Source organism: Panthera onca, chromosome B3 (assembly GCF_046562875.1).
Source record: "Panthera onca isolate mPanOnc1 chromosome B3, mPanOnc1 haplotype 2, whole genome shotgun sequence".
Taxonomy (NCBI): domain Eukaryota; kingdom Metazoa; phylum Chordata; class Mammalia; order Carnivora; family Felidae; genus Panthera; species Panthera onca.
Genome location: NC_138344.1, coordinates 58,691,038 through 58,714,456, shown reverse-complemented (window position 1 = coordinate 58,714,456; position 23,419 = coordinate 58,691,038). Strand labels below are relative to the sequence as shown.

At 38.0% G+C, this 23,419-nt stretch overlaps 1 protein-coding gene and 1 pseudogene across 2 annotated transcripts in view; both read right to left on the bottom strand.

Annotated features, from left to right (window-relative positions):
• The window catches only part of SPG11 (SPG11 vesicle trafficking associated, spatacsin), an 86,903-nt gene that overhangs the window by 55,542 nt on the left and 7,942 nt on the right, over positions 1-23,419 (bottom strand). For both annotated transcript variants that reach the window (XM_060618693.3, XM_060618694.3), the window contains 4 exons: positions 17,549-17,686; positions 16,912-17,360; positions 15,485-15,630; positions 5,103-5,235 (listed from right to left, as the gene is read on the bottom strand). In XM_060618693.3, the coding sequence (XP_060474676.2) occupies positions 5,103-5,235; positions 15,485-15,630; positions 16,912-17,360; positions 17,549-17,686 (866 nt within the window). The remainder of the gene's footprint in view (positions 1-5,102; positions 5,236-15,484; positions 15,631-16,911; positions 17,361-17,548; positions 17,687-23,419) is intronic.
• LOC144616692 (F-actin-capping protein subunit alpha-1-like) lies at positions 674-4,741 on the bottom strand (annotated as a pseudogene).

Here is a 23,419-nt window from a genome sequence, read left to right as displayed (position 1 = left end):
TAGAGGATAGTGCAGTATGAATGGATACTATGAAAGACACATAATACAAATATATTTATTTTTATTTGAGAGGGAGTGCGTGCGTGCACTCATGCAGCAGAGGAAGGATGGGGGTTGGGGGGTGGGGCAAGGAGATAGATGGGGAGGGAGGGAGAGAGAGGGAGGGAGAGAGAGAAAAGAATGAATCCTAAGCGGGCTCCACACCCAGCTTAGAATTCAACTCAGGGCTCAATCCCACAACGCTGGGATCATGAGCTGAGCCAAAATCAAGAGTTGGATGCTCAGCCTACTAAGCCACCCAGGCAGCCCACAAATATACTTTATTTGAAATAAAAATTCTTCCACAGCTCAACGGGTAACTTGGAAACAAGCTTGTTTGACTGTATTACTGAGCAAAAACAAAGCTGAAGCACAAACACCCTTCTGTTTTGACATGTATTTGGAGATAGGTAGGAAGACACTACTTATTTTAAGAACTGACCTTCCCTTAAGGCCTGGTCATGGAAGTGTAAACAATGTAAATGAATCCATCATTATCAGTTGTCATATTGTATCTATGTCATTCTGATATCACACATATACCAGCCAGTATACTAGGGAAGGGTTGCTATATCACAGTTACATTTGAGTTCTTGGCAGACAGGAATGAGAAAGAGGAATCTGCAACAAATTATACATCCTATTTAGAACAAATCAGTAGCATTCCCTTAAATAACAGGTTACAAGAGAAAGATATTGCCTGGAACGTTATCCTTTTTCACTTTGGTTCATTTTTAGTTTTTGTTTGTGATTTACATAGTTGTCTGATTCATCTGCTTATAGTATAATCCTGCCACAAAGTATTAAAACACAAGATAACTATTATTCCTTCAACATCTGCATTTTTCAAGTTTTATACCCTACTACATCCCTATTATGTCAGCAGTTCTTGAACAAAAAACAGTAAGTGGGTAAAACTCATCTAAACACACAGATGTTAGGGTGCCTGGGTGGCTCAGTGGGTTAAGCATCCGACTTTGGCTCAGGTCATGATCTTGCAGTCCATAAGTTCGAGTCCTGCATCGGGTTCTGTGCTGACAGCTCAGAGCCTGGAGCCTGCTTCAGATCCTGTGTCTCCCTGTCTCTCTGCGCCTTCCCCACTCATGCTCTGTCTCTGGGTCTCAAAAAATGAATAAATTTTTAAAAATAAAAAAATGCAGATATCTAGAACTGTATAATGGTGGTAGAGGGGAAGGAGATAATGAGGGAGGAGAAAAACACATTCATGTGCCAATACATTAATGTGCAGGGAATGTGGTTCAACTCTTTGCACTTAAAAACAACTTCCCCAGGGAAGCTGATTATAATGGTATTTCCAGAAAACTTCCTTTGCCCCCAGAAAAGGATCTGAAAAGCCCAATCCAAACTTTTGAACACTACATTTATGAGATGCAGTAAATGATGATCAAAGCAGTCAGAGGGAGAAGGATAAACATGTCTTCCATTCAGCTAGTTTGTAACATAGCCTCTTTGGCTGCTGGTGGCTCAGTAAAAACCACTGAAGTACCGGAAGTGCTTTGAAGGATAGGGGTAGAAAAGTACCGACCATATTACCTTTCTTTATCAGTAACAGGGCTTCCTGGCTAGGAAAATTTTCTAAACGGTAAAATGACTCCGGGATAGATCTCCTTCTCCATCATTAAATGTGGCAGAATTAAAAAAAAATTTTTTTTACAAGTAGATATAGTGAAAACAAATTAAAAGGCAGAGAACACAAAAGGATCAAGACGATGCTATAGGTTCAACAGTACTCTATAAGGTTAGAAACCTGCTAACTTTGAAAGCCCTAGCAAAATACCACTTTAAAATTTTTTATTTTTATTCTTAAGTAATCTCTATATTCAACACAGGGCTCCAACTCACAACTGCAAGATCGAGAGTTGTAGGCTCTACTGACTGAGCCAGCCGGGCACCCCAAAACACCACTCTTGTTTAGAAATCACTTATTCATCATATGATCACATGTTGAATCCTTTCTCTCCACATACTGAAAAATCCTACATTCGGCCTTTAAGCATTCCTCATTTCTTTGCCACTCTTGTAGCTGAGTATCTTGTTCCAGTAGATTTCTGGTGTGGGTAACTGGAAGCTGCTGGCACAAGGCCTTGAACGTGGTGCCTGACACTGTTTGATAGTTTTCACTAATTGCGGTATGATAATTACTTTCCGCATGCTCAATGACTTGGCAATCTGGACTTCATTTGAAACAATTACTGAATCCTATACATCTTTATGACTAACCAACTGAACATTGTCATCTTAATAGTGAAAATGATTTTTTTTAATTTTTTAAACTTTTTAAAGTTTATTTTGAGAGAGAGAGAGAGAGAGAGAAAGCAGGGGGAGGGACAGAGAAAGACGGAGAGAATCCCAAGCATGCTCCCTACCATCAGCACAGAGCCTGATGCAGGGCTCGAACCCACAAACTGTGAGATCAGGACTGGGGCCAAAATCAAGAGTTGGATGCTTAACTGAATGAACCACCCAGGCACCCCGTGAACCTGAATCTTAAGTACTCCAACCACCTGGGCTGTAGGTGGTGTGATGGTGAACTTCCACTCTGATCTCTACCATTCCAGAAGTTTTTAGGCTGAAACTGATGGCTTCAATGCATACAATAATGGTCTGTTGCCTGTCTATAGTTTTAGCATAAATCATACAGAAGCCACTGGAATAAAGATCTTTCACGTTGGCCCTTAAAGCACTGTCACATGGTTCTGTCCAAGACTTCAGACTTCCATCTACATCCTCTGGCTGGGGGTCACTTGCTTCTTTCCATAAATGATCAGACTTAAAATTTTGTTTCTTGGGTCTAAAAATCTATTACCCAGGTGACTGTTCTGTAACGAAGACCCAATCTTCTACCTTCTATCTTCACAGGTGTGAACTGACGCATGTTATTCTAGGCAAACGCATGTGCTACCCCTTCCCTGAGATCATCAATTAAGTAGTAGCCAGACATTGTTGAACACCTCATTAAATTCCCCTGGGGGTGCATGAGTGATGAATTTAGCAGCTATGCGTACCTTCTCCTCATCCGACACCCAATCCTCGAAGTTGGGCATCTTGGGCTGCCTGGACAAGCAAAAAACAAGGCCAGTATCCTCCTCTCAAAAAGTTCACAAAAATTTTATGAAGTCTTACCTGCAAACGTTAGTGATTCTACTTACTATTAGTCATTGTTTACTGGTATTGTTAGTAACCACCTTTTACTGACCACCTATGCTATATCTTAAGTATCAGGCTTGGTGTTTTATAAGTGCTATCTCATTTTTTTTCATTTTCAACAATGCTGAGAGGTAGGTGCTGTAGCCGTTTTCCCATAGATGAGGAAACTGAGGTTAAGAGGGATTAAAATAATTTGCCCATGCTAATTTGGTAAGTAAATGGCAGAGCCAAAATTTGAACTTCAGCCTGTTTCCAAAACCATTCTCTTAAACATGCAGGTGAAAGCAGGAAGTGCAGGCTCCTGAAGCCTCCATTTGCCAGCTTTGGGCCCTAATAAAGGGATTCCTGTTTATCTCAGCATTGGCCCCACCTGCAGAATTGCATGAGCATGATGAGAAACCTAAGATTGCCTTTGAGACAGCTGGTAAGCTATTCCCATGCTGGTTTCCAGACTCATCCCCACCATTTAGGGCAGAGCAGTGCAGGCGAGAGGGGAAGGAGGAGGAATCACTGACCAAGACCAAATAGAAGTGAATAATGACCAGACAATTGCTGAGGGAATTCCACTTACCACAAACCAGGCCTTTTTCTATAAATTCAAGCAGACTTAAAAAAAGAAATCAGATTGGTGCCTGGATGGCTCAGTTGGTTAAGCGTCCAATTTCAACTCAGTTCATGATTTTCCTGCTTGTTTTGTTCTAGCCCCACGTTGGGCTCTTGCTGACCGCTCAGAGCCTGGAGCCTGCTTCAAATTCTGTCTCTGTCTCTCTACCCCTCCCCTGCTCACACTCTCTCTTTCTCTCAAAATTAAACATTAAAAATTGGAAAAAAAAAAAGAAATTGGAGTATTAAAAAAAAAGTTAGCAATGCAAAAGGAAAGGGCAAACTGGGCAAGCAAGATGAAAGAAAATGTTTTTTAAAAAAGAAAATTTCGAATCCACAGTGTCAGTGAGAACACTGTATTGATGGAAAAAAAGCAGGCTGTTGTTTTCTCCATGTAACTAGAGTACAAGTTGATAAAACTTTTCTGGGGGACAATTTCTCAAAGCATTTAAGAATATAAATCATGTGTCTCTTTGACCTGGAAATTTCACATCTACACATTTATCCCAGTAATTGTATGTATGTGAAATTATACACACACACACACACACACACACACACAGCATTTATAGCACACTACCAACAATAGTAAAAATTGGAATCAATCAAAAATCTAATAGGAGTATGGTTGGGAAAATTATGGCAAAGCCCACAGAATGAAATTCTAGGCCACCACAATTAAAAGGGGATCTATTAACAAGAAAGAGATCTATACCAGCAAGAGACCAAAAAAAAAAAAAAACAAAAAAAGATTATAAAACTGTAAGTGTAAGGAAAAACATACTTTATTACCCTGTACCTCTAAGGAGAGGATGTGCATGGCTACCTGGTTGAAGAATAACAACTAGGTTTCCTGTTTATTAAACACGAAAGCCAAATCTTGAAAAGAAGCGTTGGTAAAGCAGCAAATAAGCAGAAGAGTTAAGCTGAAAAATTTATATATAACAAGTCTTAATCCATAACTCAGGCATCACTAAATATCTCAGACAGTTGCAAGAGTGAGCAATTTTGCAAATGAATTTTGTTCTCTTTTGAATGAAATTCTCTTGAATTTGAAAGGCCATTTCTTCCTTGTATACTAAAAATACAAAGCATAGTACAGGATATGAACAATAAACAATCCACTTAGAATGAGAACATTTACAGATTCTTACAAGTCTCTCAAGATTCCACGAAATACATAAAATGTCATGATTGACTTTTGGCAAGTCAGTCACCAAAAAGCACAATAATTTGAAAATGACTAAAAAGGTAAAATGAAAAATACAAATGCAGAAGACTTTTCTACTTACTTTTTAAATATAAATGAGATGGAAAATGATCCAACTGATCAGGTACAGAAGATTTTGAGGATGGATTCAAAAGATTTTCTTTGCTCTTCAAAAAGAAATCTACTGTGTCCAGCTGACGATTTTCTATCCCAGCCTGAAACAGGAGAAAATCGGGAAAACTTACAATAGGAAAAAATTAAGGATATAGATTTTTTTTTTTTAACTTTATAACTTAACGTACTGAGACTGCAAGAGACACAAGGCGCTCTACCCTGCAGCAGTACCCCGGTTCTGGTGAGGATTCTGACAATGACTAACCATGCAATCTGCCCAAGTCTCCAACTTTGCTGAACATCAGTTTCTGCTTTGGTAGAAATAGGAGGTTAGATTAGAAAACACTTCCAGCTCTACCATCTGTAATTCTAATTCCATTCAAAGCCAGGTTCTTGGGGACTATTATTACAGTTAATTTACAGTCCATTTGAATTAAAATGTTAAAGCATTTTGTGATATAAACTTCATGATACAAAGTTTACTGAAAAAGCAGGCTAAAGACAGACTCCCAGGGCGCCTGGATGGCTCAGTTGGTTGAGGGTTCAACTCTTGATTTCAGCTCAGGCCATGATCCCAGGGTGATGGGATCAAGCCCCATGTTGGGCCCTGCCCTGAGCATGGAGCCTGCTTAAGATTCTCATTCTCTCTCTCTCTCTCTCTCTCTCTCTCTCTCTCTCTCTGTGTCCCTCTCCTCTGCTCATGCTCTCTTTATAAAAAGATTTTTTTACTAAAAAAATAAAAACAGACTCCCATTTCTGATAAGGCATATTAAGGAAGCTTTCCATACAGTACACTTAAAAATCACAGATTAAAACACACACACACACACACACACACACACACACATATTTAAATGCTCAGTTGATGGGGCGCCTGGGTGGCTCAGTCGGTTAAGCGGCCGACTTCAGCTCAGGTCATGATCTCGCGGTCCGTGAGTTCGAGCCCCGTGTCGGGCTCTGTGCTGACCGCTCAGAGCCTGGAGCCTGTTTCAGATTCTGTGTCTCCCTCTCTCTGACCCTCCCCCGTTCATGCTCTGTCTCTCTCTGTCTCAAAAATAAATAAACGTTAAAAAAAATTTTTTTTAAATAAATAAATAAAAATAAATGCTCAGTTGAAATGCAAACAAAAAAATTTTCCCGGGATAACAATGAGGGGAAAGACAAATCCAGAAAACTGAATGCTCTAAAACCAACTGCTGTCTGAAAGATTCTGCAAATTTCTTTTTCTTTTTTTTTCTCGCTAGTGTGCTTTTTCTTTTTTTCTTTTTCAATGTTTATTTATTTTTGAGAAAGAGAGAGAGCATATGCACAGCAGAGGCAGAGAAAGAATGGGAGACACAGAATCTGAAGCAGGCTGTAGGTTCTGAGCTGTCAGCACAGAGCCCAACGTGGGGCTTGAACTCACAAACTGAGATCATGACCTGAGCCAAAGTCAGACACTTAACCAACTAAGCCACCCAGGCACCCCAATTCTGCAAATTTCTAACAGCCTAAAGCAGGGATTGGACAACTAAGACCCACCAACCAAATTTAGCCCTTGCCAGTTTTTGTAACTAAAGTTTTATGGGAACATAGCCACACCCATTCACCCATTCATTTACATATTGTCAATGGCTACAAATGGCACCTCTGAGTAGTTGCAATAGAATCCTACCAGCAAATCCTAAAATACTTGCTATCTGGCTCTCTGCAGAAAGCTTGACACTCTTACCCTAAAGCACTGTGCTTAAGAATGACCCAGAGTAAATTGCTAAACCCTACCCCCAGAGTTTCTGATTCATTAAGTCTGGGGTAGGGCTTGAAAATTTGCACTTCAATAAATCCCTAGGTGACGGTGATGCTGTTAGTCTGGAGACTAACTTTGAAGTTCTGGGTGTAACAGACCAGGCAGGTTGAGTGAGAGGTATTGGTAGAAGTTACACATCCAGGAAAAGAGGATAAACCTAGGGCTCATGACACTCTCCAAAAGTGGATGGACTAGAAAAACAAGTGCCTCCAAAGAGAGACCATAAAAAACTGTCTTTGGTCTGGGTGGTGGGAGGGAAAACTGAATTGTGTATGATTAAATAAGAGAATATTCTTGTTCTTAGAAGATATACGCCAAAGAACTTAAAAAGTTACAAAGTTAGTAACTTTTAAATAGTTTGGCAAAAATAAAAAGTACACAACCAGTCAAGACATATGTGGCAAAATGTTAACAGCTGGTGAATGATGAAGGGTAAATGGATGCTCATTTTACTATTTTTTCAATTTTTCTGTAAATTTGAAAATTCTCTAAATAACATATTTTAAAACAATGACCAAATAGTAATTCTAGAAATAAAAAAATAAAAAATGAAATTAGATACTCGAAGGATGTGTTTAGAACAGATTAGACACAGCTGAAAAGAAAATTGGTGAGCTGGGAGATATAAAGAAATCATCCACAATGTAATAAACACTCATAAAGGTAAAAGAGAAATTGAAGAAAGTATGCAAATTATAATTACTTTTGATTGAACTACACTGTGATGTCACAGGATGTGGGGGTAAAATGCACATTCAATGTTCAAGTACATGGAACAGTTATGAAAACTGAGTACTTACTAGGCTAGAAAGGAAGTCTCAACAAATTTTAAAGAATTTGTATCAGATAGACCAGTATTTTTCCAATTAAAGACTATGATTCATTAGTGAGACATAAAATTGGTCAAACTGCAGAACACTAAAAACAAAAAGATCACAAAAGTAGCCTGAAGGGAGAAAATAAACTATCCTCAAAGAAACTGATTTCTCAGTGACAATGGAATCCAGAATATAGGACAAAGTGATCAGGAATGTTCTGAAGGAAAACTGCCTACCTAGAATTCCACACCTTCCAAAAATATCTTCCAAAAATGACAGCAAAACAGATGTTATTAGTTAGATAAAAACGGAGAATTCAGCACCAGTCAGATCCTCACTAAAAGAGATTCTTAATGATACACTCCAGGCAGAGTGAAGGCCTAAAATGGGAGAAGAAATGAAGAGCAAAGAAAATATATCATATCTGTGCAAAAAGAGAACTTTGAAGAGCACCTGGTTGGTGCAGTCAGTTAAACGTCTGACTTCGGCTCAGGGCATGATCTCACGGTTTTTGAGTTCGAGCCCCTTGTTGGGCTCTGTGCGGACAGCTCAGAGCCTGGAGCCTGCTTCAGATTCTGTGTCTCCCTCTTTCTCTGTTCCTTCCCCACTCATGCTCGTTCTCTCTCTCTCTCAAAAATAAATAAACATTAAAAAAATTTTTTTTTAAAGAAATGAACCTAAATACATAATAATGATGTCTACTTTGGTTTAAAAAAATAAAAACAATAGTAACTTAAGTAGGGAGAAAAAGTAAATAAAATTAAAGCATTCAACGGACCTGTATTATCAAGAAGGGTAAAGTTACTAACTTTAGTTTTGATCATGTAAATATGTACATTTCCTAGAATATCCTCTAAAAGAACATAAACTTAATATTTAATATCCAAGCTACTAGAGGTCACGGGAGCTTCTACAGCGCTAGTGATGTTCTATCTTTTGAACTTGGTGGTGGTTACAAGACTTTTTGCTTTGTAATTATTTGTTAAACTGTATGTGTATTCTGTATACTTTTTTATACATGTTATATTTCACAATAAAAGTAAAATTGATTAATGTAGTTTATTACAGTAAATGAAAGGGGATGACTCATATGATTATATCAAGAGATTCAGAACAAGTATTCAATAAAATTTCAATACCCATTCATGATTTAAAAAACAAAACAACACCTGGGGTGCCTGGGTGGCTTAGTCAGTTAAACGTCAAACTCTTGGTTTCAGCTCAGGTCATGATCTCATGGTTTGGTGGATTTCAGCCCTGTGTCCAGCTCTACACCATCAGTGCAAAGATTCTCTGTCTCCCTCTCTCACTGCACCCCCCCAACTCACGCTGTCTCAGTCTCTCTCAAAATAAACAAACTTAAAAAAAAAAAAAAAACTCATAGGAAAAAAAGAAAAGTCAATCTTATAAAGGTTTTCTTGATATACATGAGTGTGCACAGACTCATGTATATCAATATGGATAGATATTACAGGTATTCTTTTTTAAAATCAGGAATAAATAAGGATGCCCACTGTTACTTCTGAGTGATACTCTATGCTAGAGGTCCCAGCAACAAAATAAGGAAAAAAAGTTAGAAGAATAAGGATTTGAAGAGAAGAAACAAAACTGTATTATTCTGATGTTATTGTAGCTAAGTATATAAAAAGTTCAATAAAATCTAACAAATTATTAGGATAAGAAAACTTAGCAAATTCACTGGATACAAAACTCAGTATCTACCAGTTAAGAAATGAGAAGATATGAACAGACATTTTTCCAAAGAAGACATACAGATGGCTAACAGACACATGAAAAGATGCTCAACATCACTCATCAGGGAAATACAAATCAAACCCACAATGAGATACCACCTCACACCTGTCAGAATGGCTAACATTAACAACACAGGAAACAACATCTGTTGTTGTTGGCAAGGATGTGGAGAAAGGAGAACCTTCTTACACTGTAGGTGGGAATGCAAACTGGTGCAGCCACTCTGGAGAATAGTATGGAGGTTCCTCAAAAAGTTAAAAACAGAACTACCCTACAACCCAGCAATTACACTATTTACCCAAAGGATACAAAAATACAGATTTGAAAGGGCACATGCACCCCACTGTTTATAGCAGCATCATCAACAATAGCCAAACTATGGAAAGAGCCCAAATGTCCACTAACTGATGAATGGATAAAGAAGATGTGGCATACACACACACACACACACACACACACACACACACACACACACACAATGGAGTATTACTCAGCAATCAAAAAGAATGAAATCTTGCCATTTGCAACTATGTGGATGGAGCTATAGTGTATTATGCTAAGCAAAATAAGTCAGAGAAAGACAATACCAAGATTTCACTCTTATGTGGAACTTAAACAAAATACATGAACATACAGGAAGGGGGAGGGAAGAGGAGAGAGGGAAACAAACCACAAGAGACTCTAACAATAGAACACAAACTGAGGTTTGATGGAGGGAGGTGAGTGGGAACGGGTTAAATGGGTGATGGGTATTAAGGAGGGCACTTGCTGGGATGCGCACTGGGTGTTATACCTCAGTGATGAATCACTAAATTCTATACCAGAAACCAACTTTACCATATATGTTAACATATAAATAAAACGATTTAAATAAAAACTTGAAAAAAAACACTATATTAATGAAAATTATGGAAATCTCTGCACTCTCACCTATTTCCTGTAAGTCATGGAAATTGGAAACATATTGATTTTCTCCAAGTAACATAAAAGGTACAGAAATAAAGAAAAATTAACATATAAAAACTCAATGTATTTCTTTATACTGGTAACAAAATATAACTTAAAAATATACCATTTACAATATCAATATATAAAAGTTTTTAAATATATGTAAAGATATACTACATTTAAACATACAGTATTTACATATGTATACACATAAATTTAAATATAAATACATCCAGACCAAAAATAAAGCTAACAAAAGATGTCAAGCTCTTAATGGAAAAATTGCACAAATGATAATGTTTCATTGAAAGACATTAATAAAGACATGAAAAAATGGGAAAAGAGACTATGTTTATGGATAGGAATATTAAATACCCTAAAGATGTCAATTCTTCCCAACTTGATATACAGATTTAACCTAATTCTCATAAAAATCTTAACAGTTTTTCATGAAACTTGACAAGCTGATCCTAACAGATGGAAGAGGGTTAAGGAAGAAAGAATAATGAATACATCCTGAAAAATAATAAAGTGAGGGATTTACAATTAAGACTAGGTAGAATTGGCCCCGGATAGGCAAAGACCAATGTAACAAAATAGACCCCCAGAAACAAACTCATGCATATATGGAGACCTGACACACAGAGATTTTGGGTAGTGGTAAAAGGAAGGAGTTTAGAAAAAAAATGGTTCTGAGACAAATGGTTATCAATACACAGGGGGTAGAAATAGGTCCCCACCTCACACCATGAATAAATACAAGTTCCAAATGATAAAGGACTTAAATGTGAAAATCATAATTTTTTTTAAAGTGTTTTAATTTTTTTTTTTAAGTTTTTATTTATTTTTGAGACAGAGAGAGACAGAGCATGAATGGGGGAGGGTCAGAGAGAGGGAGACACAGAATCTGAAACAGGCTCCAGGCTCTGAGCTGTCAGCACAGAGCCCGACGCGGGGCTTGAACTCACGGACCGCGAGATCATGACCTGAGCCGAAGTCGGCCACCTAACTGACAGAGCCACCCAGGCGCCCCAAAAATCATAATTTTAACACTTAGGAAAAAATACAAAAACATCTTTATGACTTCAGGATAGGAGAAGGCACAAATTACATGCAAAAAAGACTGATTAATAAAAATACACTAAAATTTAGAACTACATTAAAGACCCCACACAGAACATAAAAAGTCAAGCCACACATTAGAATATATTCATCCCACTTAGAAAAAAAGATTAGTATCTAGAATATATCCGACATACAAACTACAAACCAGTAAGAAAAAGACAAACGCCCCAAGAGACAATAGACAAAAGACTTGAACAGTCACTTTACAAAAGAAATCCAAATGTCATATATTTATCAACCTGAATCATCAGGGAAATGCAAATTAAAACCCATTGTAATACCAGGTTGGCAAAATTTGAAAAATCTACAAATGCCAAGGGTTGGAAAAGACATACAACAAAAACTAACATACATTGCTGGTGAGAACATAAACTGATAAACCAACTTTGGAAAACTAGAGTGTTTACTTAGTAAAGTTAAAGATGCACATGTCCCACGACCCAGCATTTCTACTACCACCAAGGAGAAACTCTTGCACACGCGCTACAGTGGATGTGTACTGCTTATAGTGACTTGTCCATAATAGAAAACAACTGGAAAAAACCTAAAGGTGGATAAGTAAAGATGTATTGATACAATAGGATCCTATATGGGAGTGAAACTGAATAAATTACAGTTATACAAACTAACACTGGATGAATCACAAAATATTATGTTTAGTGTTAAAAAAACAGTCCCAAAAGAATATATACCATGGTACCACTATATGCAAAATTCAACAATAGCCATAACTAAATAGCATTATTTGAAGATATATTTATGTGGAGTAAGATAAAGAAAAGCAAGGGCATGGTTAAAATTTTCAGAATTGTAGTTAACTCTGACACTGAGTGAGGTAAGAGAATAGGATGGAGAGGGGCACACATTCAAGAATGTTAATCCAGGGGCGCCTGGGTGGCTCAGTCGGTTAAGCGACCGGCTTCGCCTCAGGTCATGACCTCACGCTTCGTGAGTTCGAGCCCCATGTCTGGTTCGGTGCTGACAGCTCAGAGCCTGAAGCCTACTTCCAATTCTGTGTCTCCCCCTCTCTCTGTACCTCCCCTGCTCATGCTCCATCTCTGTCTCTCAAAAAATAAATAAATGTTAAAAAAAAATTAAAAAAAAAAAAAAAAAGAATGTTAATCCAGTTCTTGCTGGGATGGTGGGTACAAGATATTTGCTTTATTATTGTTGTTGTTATCACTAAAATCATATATATTTACTCATTTGTATATGGAGTGAGACTAAGGCCAAGACAATGCTCCATTTACCATGCAATCCTTTATTATATGTTTCTAGGAATTGATCCATTTGTTCCAGAGTGCCCAATTTGTTGGCATATGATTTTTCATAATATTCTCTTATAACTGTCTGTATTTCTGTGGTGTTAGTTGTGATCTCTTACATACCATGCAATCCTAATTAAAGTCACACATAGGCATGAACACTATATAAGGACAGAGGCTCAGCAGTCATGCTGCCTAGGTTCAAATCCTGGCTAACTATCACCATTCATGTAATATCGGAAAACACTATTCACGTATATCTGAATTAGATTTCCTAACCTGTCTGTGTTCCCTCATGAATAAAATGGGATTAATAACAGTATTTACCTTCAGGGTTGATAAGAATATTAATGAAATTACACATTATTAACATTAATATTTAAGAAAAATAACCACAAGGAAATAAGTATGATTACTTCTGGATAATGGATTTATAGGTGACAAATTTTCTTTTTTTCCCCATTACTCAAATTTTCTCAATGATATTTTGTAGTGTATAAAAATAAGTTCTTCAACAAATGGTGCTGGAAGAAATGAGTATCCACATACAAAAGAATGAAACTGAATCCCTTGCTAATACAAAAATTAATCACAATGCATCACAGACCTAAACGTAAGAGCTAAAACGATAAAACTCTTGTAAAACCCCATTGCCTCAGTTTAGGCAATGATTTCTTAGATATGAACCAAAAGCACTAGAGATTAAAAAAAGTAAATTGACTATCAAAATTCAAAACCTTTGTATTTCAAAGGACATCATCGAGAAGGTAAAAAGAAAACCCACAGAATGGGAGAAAATATTTAAAAGTCATCAGATTCCAGTACCCAGAAAATATAAAGAAATTTTAGAACTCAATGACAGAAAAAAATTTTTAAATGGACAAAGCTTTAAATAGACATTTCTCCAAAGACATACACAAATGGACAATAAGCAAATGAAAACATGTTCAACATCATTACTCATTGGGAAAATGCAAATCAAAACCACAATGAGGGGTCCCTGGCTGGCTCAGTAGGTAGAGCAGGTGACTCTCAATTTTGGGGTCATGGATTCAAGCCCCACAGTGAGCATAGAGCTTACTTAAAAAAAAAAAACAACACAATGACTTAATTTTGACTTTACAACTACTAGGATGGTTATAATAAAAGGTGGACAATAACAAGTGTTGGTGAGGATGTGGAGCTCTTGGAACCCTCGTCACACACTGCTGGTGGGAATGTAAAATAGTGCAGCTGCTGTGAAAAACAATTTTGTGGTTCAAAAAGTTAAATGACCCAGTAATTCCACTGCTAGGTGTATATCCAAGAGAAATGAAAACATATGACACAAAACTTGTACACCAGTGTTCACAGGATTACTTACAATAGCTAAAAAGTGGAAACAACCCAATGTCCATCAACTGATGAATGGATAAACAAAATGTGGTACATCCATATAATGGAATATTATTCAGCCATACAAAAAAAGAAGTACTGATATATGCTACAACATTGATGACCCTTGAAAATATGCTATGTGAAAGAAGCCAGTCATAAAAGGCTACATATTTTATATTTCCATGTATAGGAAATGTCCAGAATAGGCAAATCCAGAGACAGAAGGCATATCATTGTTTGGGACTTAGCAGCCATGAGAACTGGTAAATGACTGCTAATGGACCGAGTTTCTTTTTGAAGTAATGAAAATGTTTGGAATTACATAACAGTGATAGTTGTACAACCCTGAATACACTAAAAATCAGTGGACTGTACTCCTTAGATGGGTGAATTTTATGGTATGTGTGTTATACTTTAATAAAGCTGTCATTAAAAATACAAACTCACATACAACATTATTAACTTTTGGGGTCTGTGTGATGTACAGAAAAGTACCTTGACTTTGATTCTAGCTCCAGTTCTTGTTAGTATTGCTATGGGCCACTCACTCAACCATTCTGAGCCTAAGGTTTTTCATCTGTAAAATGAAATGAATAAAAACTATCCAGGGGCACCCGGGTGGCTCAGTTTAGCCCCGGACTCTGATTTCGGTTCAGGTCATGATCTCTCAGTTCATGAGTTCAAGTCCCACACTGGGCTCCATGCTTACAGCACAGAGCCTGCTTAGGATTCTCTCCCCTCCTCCTCCGGTGTCTGTCTCTCTCTCTCTCTCTCTCAAAATAAATAATAAACTTACAAAAAAAAAAAAAAAGACTACCCAAATCATCTCATGTTATTTTAAGACAAAACTAGATAATGCATATAAAAAAGTGTGAACTACAAAATGCTATACAAATTTTTCAGGTTATGCTGCTTCCATAGTTTGATTAGAAGAGTAGGGACCATAAGGTAGAAATAAAAGGTCACTTTTGTTTGTGATTTCCATAGCTTGCTTCTACTTCATTTAGTCTTACCATCTTATTGTTGCCTTCATTTTTTGCAACTTTTTCTTTTTTAGTTTTTACTATAATTTTTTATCTTTTAAGACCAAAAAGGGTAAGCAGAATTCCTAAGCAGAATTAGTGTATTGAAATAACCAGAACTAAGCAAATGGTTGGGTAAAGACTGTAGCTCTTTTTGCTGCTAGGTTAAATGAATTCTCCCAAATCTTCAGTCAAGTAAGAGTCTATGACAGAAAATAATCAAGCAAAGTCATGTGGACATTTAATATTGTTACCTCCAGTGCATGGATGGGGATTGAGCATCTCCCCCAACCATTGAGATGGCAAAGAGAGTCCACAGTACTGGCGCTTCCATGGATCATTAGTCTATTTAAAAACTCCTCCTGAGTCAATCCAAACAAAATCAGAGAGAGTCCATTTTCTGCAGGAAAAATAAAAGTTACCTTAAATAAATTATCAGGATTTAGGTTTTAGGTTTATGACATGCATTAACTTCTAATTATGCAATACTTCAGTGCTATAATTACAAATATATGTATTTGGCACCAGGTACTACTATGACCATGATTAATCCATCATGATTTTTTAATGTTTTTAAAAAAGAGTTTTATTTTTTCAACAATGGACCACAGGGAAAATTCTCGTAAGAACAACACATCCTATGAAATAATACTAAATCTCACTTTTCTCCTTTACATTATCCACACAATCAATGCCTGGAATTTTTAACTATTTACAGAGATGTCATATATCCGATTCACTAAGGTAAAACCAATAGCACGCTCTTGACACACAGAAATATAGGATTTCCAAATATGGGGTATTAAAAAAAACAACACACACATAGTTCAATTGCATCACTCAATAGCTTTGTAGGAGGTTATGGCATAACTGCTGACTGAGAAATATCAAACGGGTAGTGAGACAAGTACAAGAAAAAACTAACAAGAAAACAGCCCATCTAAGAGAACCAAAATTCAGCTTCAACCCATAAATTACTACGGAGGAATGCAGGGCTAGTGTTGCCAGATCTAATAATTTTTCAATAACAGCTAGAAATCCTCTAATTTTATATGTTTATAATACAGTCTTCTTTAAAAGCCTAGATAGTGCAAGCCCAATAGAATGAATCTGCGGTGCACATACATATGGCCCAGAAGCAGCCAGCTTACTACTGTTGCTTGCACAGACAAGTCAAGAGGAGACTCCCTGGGATAAAACCAACCTTTACTACTCTGACACTTCTCTGACTTTAGCGTCAGAGCATTGAGCTGAGCAAAAATAACCTTAATTAAAAATCAAATAGATGAGACAACAGTACCAAGAGTAACACCAAGTTTCCCCATGAAAGACTACCACTTAGAGGACAGTGTAGGCACTAACATCACCTGAGCAGAAGTAAAATATGTTAAGAAAGCACACCTCTCAGGGCGCCTGGGTGGCTCAGTCGGTTGAGCGTCCAACTTCGGCTCAGGTCATAATCTTGTAGTTCATGGGTTCAAGCCCCGCATCGGACTCTGTGCTGACAGCTCAGAGCCGGGAGTCTGCTTCAGATTCTGTGTTTCCCACTCTCTCTGCCCCTCCCCTGCTCATGCTCACTCGCTCTCTCTCAAAAACAAATAAACATTAAAAAATTTTTAAAAAAAAGAAAGCAAGCACACCTCTTAGCAATGGGTTTCAACCTGACACGAGTTATTCTCACCTGTCAAAACAAGGCAGAGTTGTTGGTCTCCACAACTGTCTATAGGAATACACTTTTGGCCAAGGGAAAAGCACTGCAGGCCCTGGGTCTCCAAATCCCAAAGGACAATGGTGCAGCCCGTCCTTTCCACTGCCCAAGTAAACAGTGCACTGAATCCTGTCACAGACATACATTTAAGCTCAATAGGTTCCTCTTGTTCATGAATGTGCATTATTTTCCATGATCTTCCTGGATCCCTGGTCTTGGCATGATCTTTCTGTGGAAAATTATACTGGTTGTGCATTATGTCTGGTGGAATGAAGGCCCAGCCTGGCATACTGGTACTGGGGTTACCAGATTCAGGAGACTCCAAATGCAAAATATTCTGGAACCACGGAGCACAATAGGAAACCTCCAGGTTGGAACTCTTTATTGTTTCATTCAATGATGATAGCTGAGCTTTCCAAGACCTGGAAGATAGGGTAGAACTCACACCTGTTACAGTGAAAGGCACTACATAAAACACTATATCATGAAGAAGATGCATTAAAAAAAAAGTGTTTACTTCTGTAAAGCCCTTTAGTAAAAAGGTAGAGTATGACCAAAAAAAAAAAAAAAAAAAAGGAATAAAGTAAACCCAAGAGGGAAGTTTCTGTACCTATCAACTTGAAAGGAAAACTTGGTCAGTTTCATGTTGTAGTCAGAATTAACAGGATCATCTTCATCTATCCCCTTAGGGCCTTCAACAGGCATGTCTTCTTGAGTTCTTTCACATAGTAGGTGTCCTGGGTGTTGCCTACATTTTAAAATGATAGCCATGGTCAACAATGATGATTGAATCCAAATCTGTGTTACTACTGTTAAATATTGAGGGGAAGGGGGTGTCACATAGAAGGAACAGTATAGACAGGTTTTTTGAACAGGACTCCTTTTCTCCATTGTTTATAGCAGAATGATAAAGTCAGCCCTAAGAATTTGACCCATTTGCAACCATGTGTGGTAATGGAAGTTAACTATATTTATTGTGGTGCTCACTTCACAACATATACATATATTGAATCATTATGTTGTACACCTGAAACTAATACAATGTTGCGTGCTGATTATATCTCAATCAAGAAAAAAGAATTGGACATTTATGGGCAGTTAGCTTTATAAAGAAATAAGAACATTTATTTATGATAATGCAGATGTTGTGATTAAAACTTTAAAACATTTTGTTTATTTATTTTTGAGAGAGAGAGAGAAAGAGAGAGAGACAGAGTGCGAGGGGGGAGGGGCAGAGGGAGAAGGAGACACAGAATCCAAAGCAGGCTCCAGGCTCTGAGCTGTCAGCACAGAGCCCAACATGGGGCTTGAGCCCAGAAGCCGTGAAGACATTTAACTGAGTCACCCAAGTGCCCATAAAACTTTATATAAACTAAGCCTTTCAAAAACCCTATGAGGTAAACATACCCCCATTTTATAGATATGGAAACAAAGGCCCAGAGAAACAGTGGAACTGTAACCAGGTCAGTGTGACCATAAAGCCCAGGCTTTTAACCGTTCACAATACTGTCACCACAAAGTAAGATTTAGGCTGAGATCAGGGGAATGCATACCAACTAGAAAGACAAAATGTAAGTGCAGGTGCAGGTGTAGGTGGAAGAGTATTTGCAGAAAGAGAGTTTTTCTTTGTGTTTTGAGAAACAAAAAAAGGCAAAGGTAGCTAAAGCATAGTGAATGAGAAGCAAGGTGGCCTGAGATGAGACTGGAGAGGTTGGCAGGAGACAGATGGTGCAAGACTCTATGGGCTACTAAGGATTTTTAGTTTTATCTTGTGGGGTAGGGAAGCTAAGTAAGGGTTTTAAATAAGAAAAGCAATATGATCAGATATAGAAGAGTAGCTGGGGGAGAAAGAGTGGCACTTAAACCTTGAGCACTTATACTGCTATTAACCCTTTCAACAGTTTGAAGATAATATGTTAACATACATGTATCAAGGATTGATTTTTAAAAAGCTAGAAAAGGCAGGGGACAGGGAGAAAAGATGATGCATGGAGAAGGCAGTTTCCCATCCCCCCAAATGAAAGGTGGATACCTTGTCCCCAGGTGTTCATATCTGGCTGTTTCTCTGAGAAGATATGCATTTTAACTCATCACTCTGGCTACTTCACAGAGCATGAAGTTGATGGGGTAAGAGCAGACATGGGGAGACCAATTACAAACCATTACCTTACCTTAGTTCAGGTAAGTGATGACAGTGACATGGGTGAGAATGATAACAAAGGAGTTTAGAGTAGTAGACAGATTCAAAAAAACACTTAGGAGGTAGAATGATTAGGATCTGGTGACTAATTAGATATGGATCTAATGCTTAAAAGAGTTTGGAGGGGCACCTGGGTGGTTCAGTTGGTTAAGCGTCCGACTCTTGATTTCAGCTCAGGTCATGATCTAATGGTTCATGGGTTAGAGCCCCACATCGGGCTCTGTGCTAGCAGTGTGGAGCTTGCTTGAGATTCTCTCTCTCTCCCCTCACCCTCTCTCTTTTCCCCTGCTCATGTTCTCTCTCTCAAAAACGAAACAAAAAAAAAAAAAAAAGAAAGAGGTTGGAGAAATAAAGAAAGCAAATGGAAAATGGTCCCTAAGAAGGAAGGAAAAGAATGGGATCTGGAGCACAGAGCACAGAGGCCTTCATGGAAGGAGGGGAATCTGTTTTAATAGGAGGGAAGATGAGGAGATGGGCACAGGAAAGTAGGTTTGTAACTTAATGTGAGAAACTGAGGGAGTTCTCATTAGATGGATTCTACTTCCACTATAGAGTAGGAGATAAAGTTACCTAAGAAGACTTGGGGATAAAGAGATGAGCAGAGGTTTGGGGAAAACGGAGGTTTAAAAACACTGTTATAAAAAAATGGGCTCATGAAAAATCATTGTAAAATTTCCAGACAATACTGAGAGACCAGTTGAAGGTAGCAAATGTGAACTCACAGTGGTATCGATTTTCCTTTGTGGTTTTCTCACAAGTGCCTGGTTGCTTGGGGGCAGGGGCAGAAAAGGCAGAGTGAAAAAGAAAAAAAAAAAAAAAAAAAAAAGATTTTGTCAGACCAAGTGCTACCACAGAGAGGAGCAAGAGTTTAGGGCACAAGCAAAAAAAAGTGATTGAAATGATGAGTCACAGAATCTATGCTGAGAAGGGAGAGGAGTGGGAGGGAGTAAAGACATGAGGAGGCTAGAGAGTGAAAAGTCAAATGAACTGGAAATTCCAATGAGGTCAGATGACAAGTAAAGTGGGGGTACTTGAGTGACACAGAAAATTCGGGAACCTGTGGTCAGGGAGTGAAAAGTGCAGGTAGTGATTTGAGGGAGGAACGGTTTCAAACAAAGACAAAGCCAGGGTAAGAGTATTGGAAGAAAAGTCACTGACAATGAACTGAAAGAACAGACCCTGAGTTTGGGTCCTCAAGTTGCTTACAAACTCTATAGAAAACATGAAAAAATTAGAGAAATAATACAAGACTACATAACTAAGTGCTAAACTGTAGTTCAAAGCAAAAGTGCTACAGAAGTCCACAGAGGAGAAAAATTATAAAATGAATATAAAATTACAAATCGAAGGGGTTTTAGTAAGCAAAGGCTTCATGAGAGAGGTAGATCTCAAAGGATAAAATGAAAAGGAGAAACCGACATTCTGTATCAGGGGGAAAGAAGAGCTAGAACTAGGAGTCAGGAAAGATAAAAACACTTTTAAACTTCAGAGCACAGGGGCGTCTGACTCTTGACATCAGCTCAGGTCATGACCTCACGGTTGTGAACTAGAGCCCCAAGACAGGCTCTGAGCTGACAGCATGGAGCTTGCTTGGGATTCTCTTTCTCCCTCTCTCTCTGGCCCTCCCCTACTCATACTCTTTCTCTCTCTCAAAATAAATAAATAAACATTAAAGTAAAATAAAATAAAAAATAAACTTCAGAACACACTTAGAAAATAAAATATGCAGAAAAACTGAGAGCTTTCCTCCTAAGGTCAGGAACAAAACAGGGATGTCCACTCTTGCCAATGTTATTCAACATAGTATTGAAGTCTTAGCCTCAGTAATCAGACAACACAAAGAAATAAAAGGTATCCAAATCAGGCAGGAGGAGGCCAAACTTCCACTCTTTACAGATGACATGATACTCTGTACGGAAAATCCAAAACATTCTACCAAAAAAATGCTAGAACTGATCCATGAATTCAGCAAAGTGGCAGGATATAAAATCAATGCACAGAAATCGGTTGCATTCCTATATACCAATAATGAAGTGACAGAGAAATCAAGGAATCGATCCCATTTACAATTGCACCAAAACCATAAAATACCTAGGAATAAATCTAACTAAAGAGGTAAAAAATCTATACACTGAAAACTATGGAAAGCTTATGAAAGAAATTGAAGAAGACACAAAAAAATGGAAAAAGATTCCATGCTCCTGGATAGGAAGAACAAATATTGTTAAAATGTCAATACTACCCAAAGCAATCTACACATTCAATGCAATACCTTTCAAAATAACACCAGCATTCTTCACAGAACTAGAACAAACAATCCTAAAATTTGCACGGAACCAGAAAAACCCTGAATAGTCAAAGCTCTTGAAAAAGAAAACCAAAGCAGGAGGCATCACAATCTTGGACTTCAAACTGTATTACAAAGCTGTAATCATCAAGACAGTATGGTACTGGCACAAAAACAGACACTCAGATCAATGGAACACAATAGAGAACCCAGAAATAGACCCACAAACGTATAGCCAACTAATCTTTGACAAAGTAGGAAAGAATATCCAATGGAATAAAGACAGTCTCTTCAGCAGGTGGTGCTGGGAAAACTGGATAGCGACATGTAGAAAAAGGAACCTGGACCACTTTCTTACACCATACACAAAAATAAACTCAAAATGGATGAAAAACCTCAATGTAAGACAGGAAGCCATCAAAATCCTCAAGGAGAAAGCAGGCAAAAACCTCTTTGCCCTTGGCTGCAGCAACTTCTTACTCAACACATCTCCAGAGGCAAAGGACACAAAAGCAAAATGAACTAATGGGACCTCATCAAAATAAAAGGCTTCTAAACAGCAAAGGAAACAATCAGCGAAACTAAAAGGCAACCGACAGAATGGGAGAAGATATTTGCAAACGACGTATCAGATAAAGGGTTAGTATCCAAAATCTATAAAGAATTTATCAAACTCAACACCCAAAAAACAAATCATCCAGTGAAGAAATGGGCAAAAGACATGAATAGACACTTCTCTAAAGAAGACATCCAGATGGCCAACCGACACAGGAAAAAATGCTCAGTATCACTCATCATCAGGGAAATACAACTCAAAACCACAATGAGATACCACCTCACACCTGTCAGAATGGCTAACATTAACAACTCAGGCAACAACAGATGTTGACGAGGATGCAGAGAAAGAGGGTCTCTTTTGCACTGCTGGTGGGAATGCAAACTAGTGCAGCCACTCTGGAAAACAGTATGAAGGTTCCTCAAAAAATTAAAAATAGAACTACCCTACAACTCAGCAATTGCACTACTAGGTATTTATCCAAGGGATATGGGTATGCTGTGTCAAAGGGGCACATGCACCCCAATGTTTATAGCAGCACTATCAACAAGAGCTAAAGTATGGCAAGAGCCCAAATGTCCATCAATGGATGAATGGATAAAGAAGATGTGGTGTGTACACACACACACACACACACACACACACACACACACACAATGGAGTATTACTTGACAATCAAAAATAATGGAATCCTGCAATTTGCAACTATGTGGATAGAACTAGAGGGTATTATGCTAAGCGAAATCAGTCAGTCAGAGAAAGACAAATATCATATGACTTCACTCATATGAGGGCTTTAAGATACAAAACAGATGAACATCAGGTAAGGGAAGCAAAAATAATATAAAAACAGGGAGGGGACAAAAACATAAGAGATTCTTAAATATGGAGAACAGAGGGTTACCGGAGGGGTTGTGGAGGCAGGATGGGTTAAATGGGTAAGGGGCATTAAGGAATCCACTCCTGAAATCATCGTTGCACTATATGCTAACTTGGATGTAAATTTTTAAAAAATAAAAATTTAAAAAAATATGCAGGGGTTTCTGGGTAGCTCAGTCAGTTAAGTGTCTGACTTGGGCTCAGATCATGATCTCACTGATCCTAAGTTCGAGCTCTCTGCTGTCAGAGCAGAACCCGCTTTGGATCCTCTGTCTCCTTTGCTCTCTGCCCCTCCTCTGCTTGCGAGTTCTCTTTCAAAAAATATAATAAAAATTAAAAAAAAAAAATTAGGGGTGCCTGGGTGGCTCAGTCGGTTAGGCGTCTGATTTCAGCTCAGGTCATGATTTCACACATTGTGTGAGTTCAAGCCCTGTATCGGTCTGTGTCCTGACAGCTCATAGCCTTGAGCCTGCTTCAGATTCTGTGTCTCCCTCTCTCCCTGCACCCCCCTCCCAACTTGTGCTCTCTCGCTCAAAAATAAATGTTAAGAAAAAGTAAT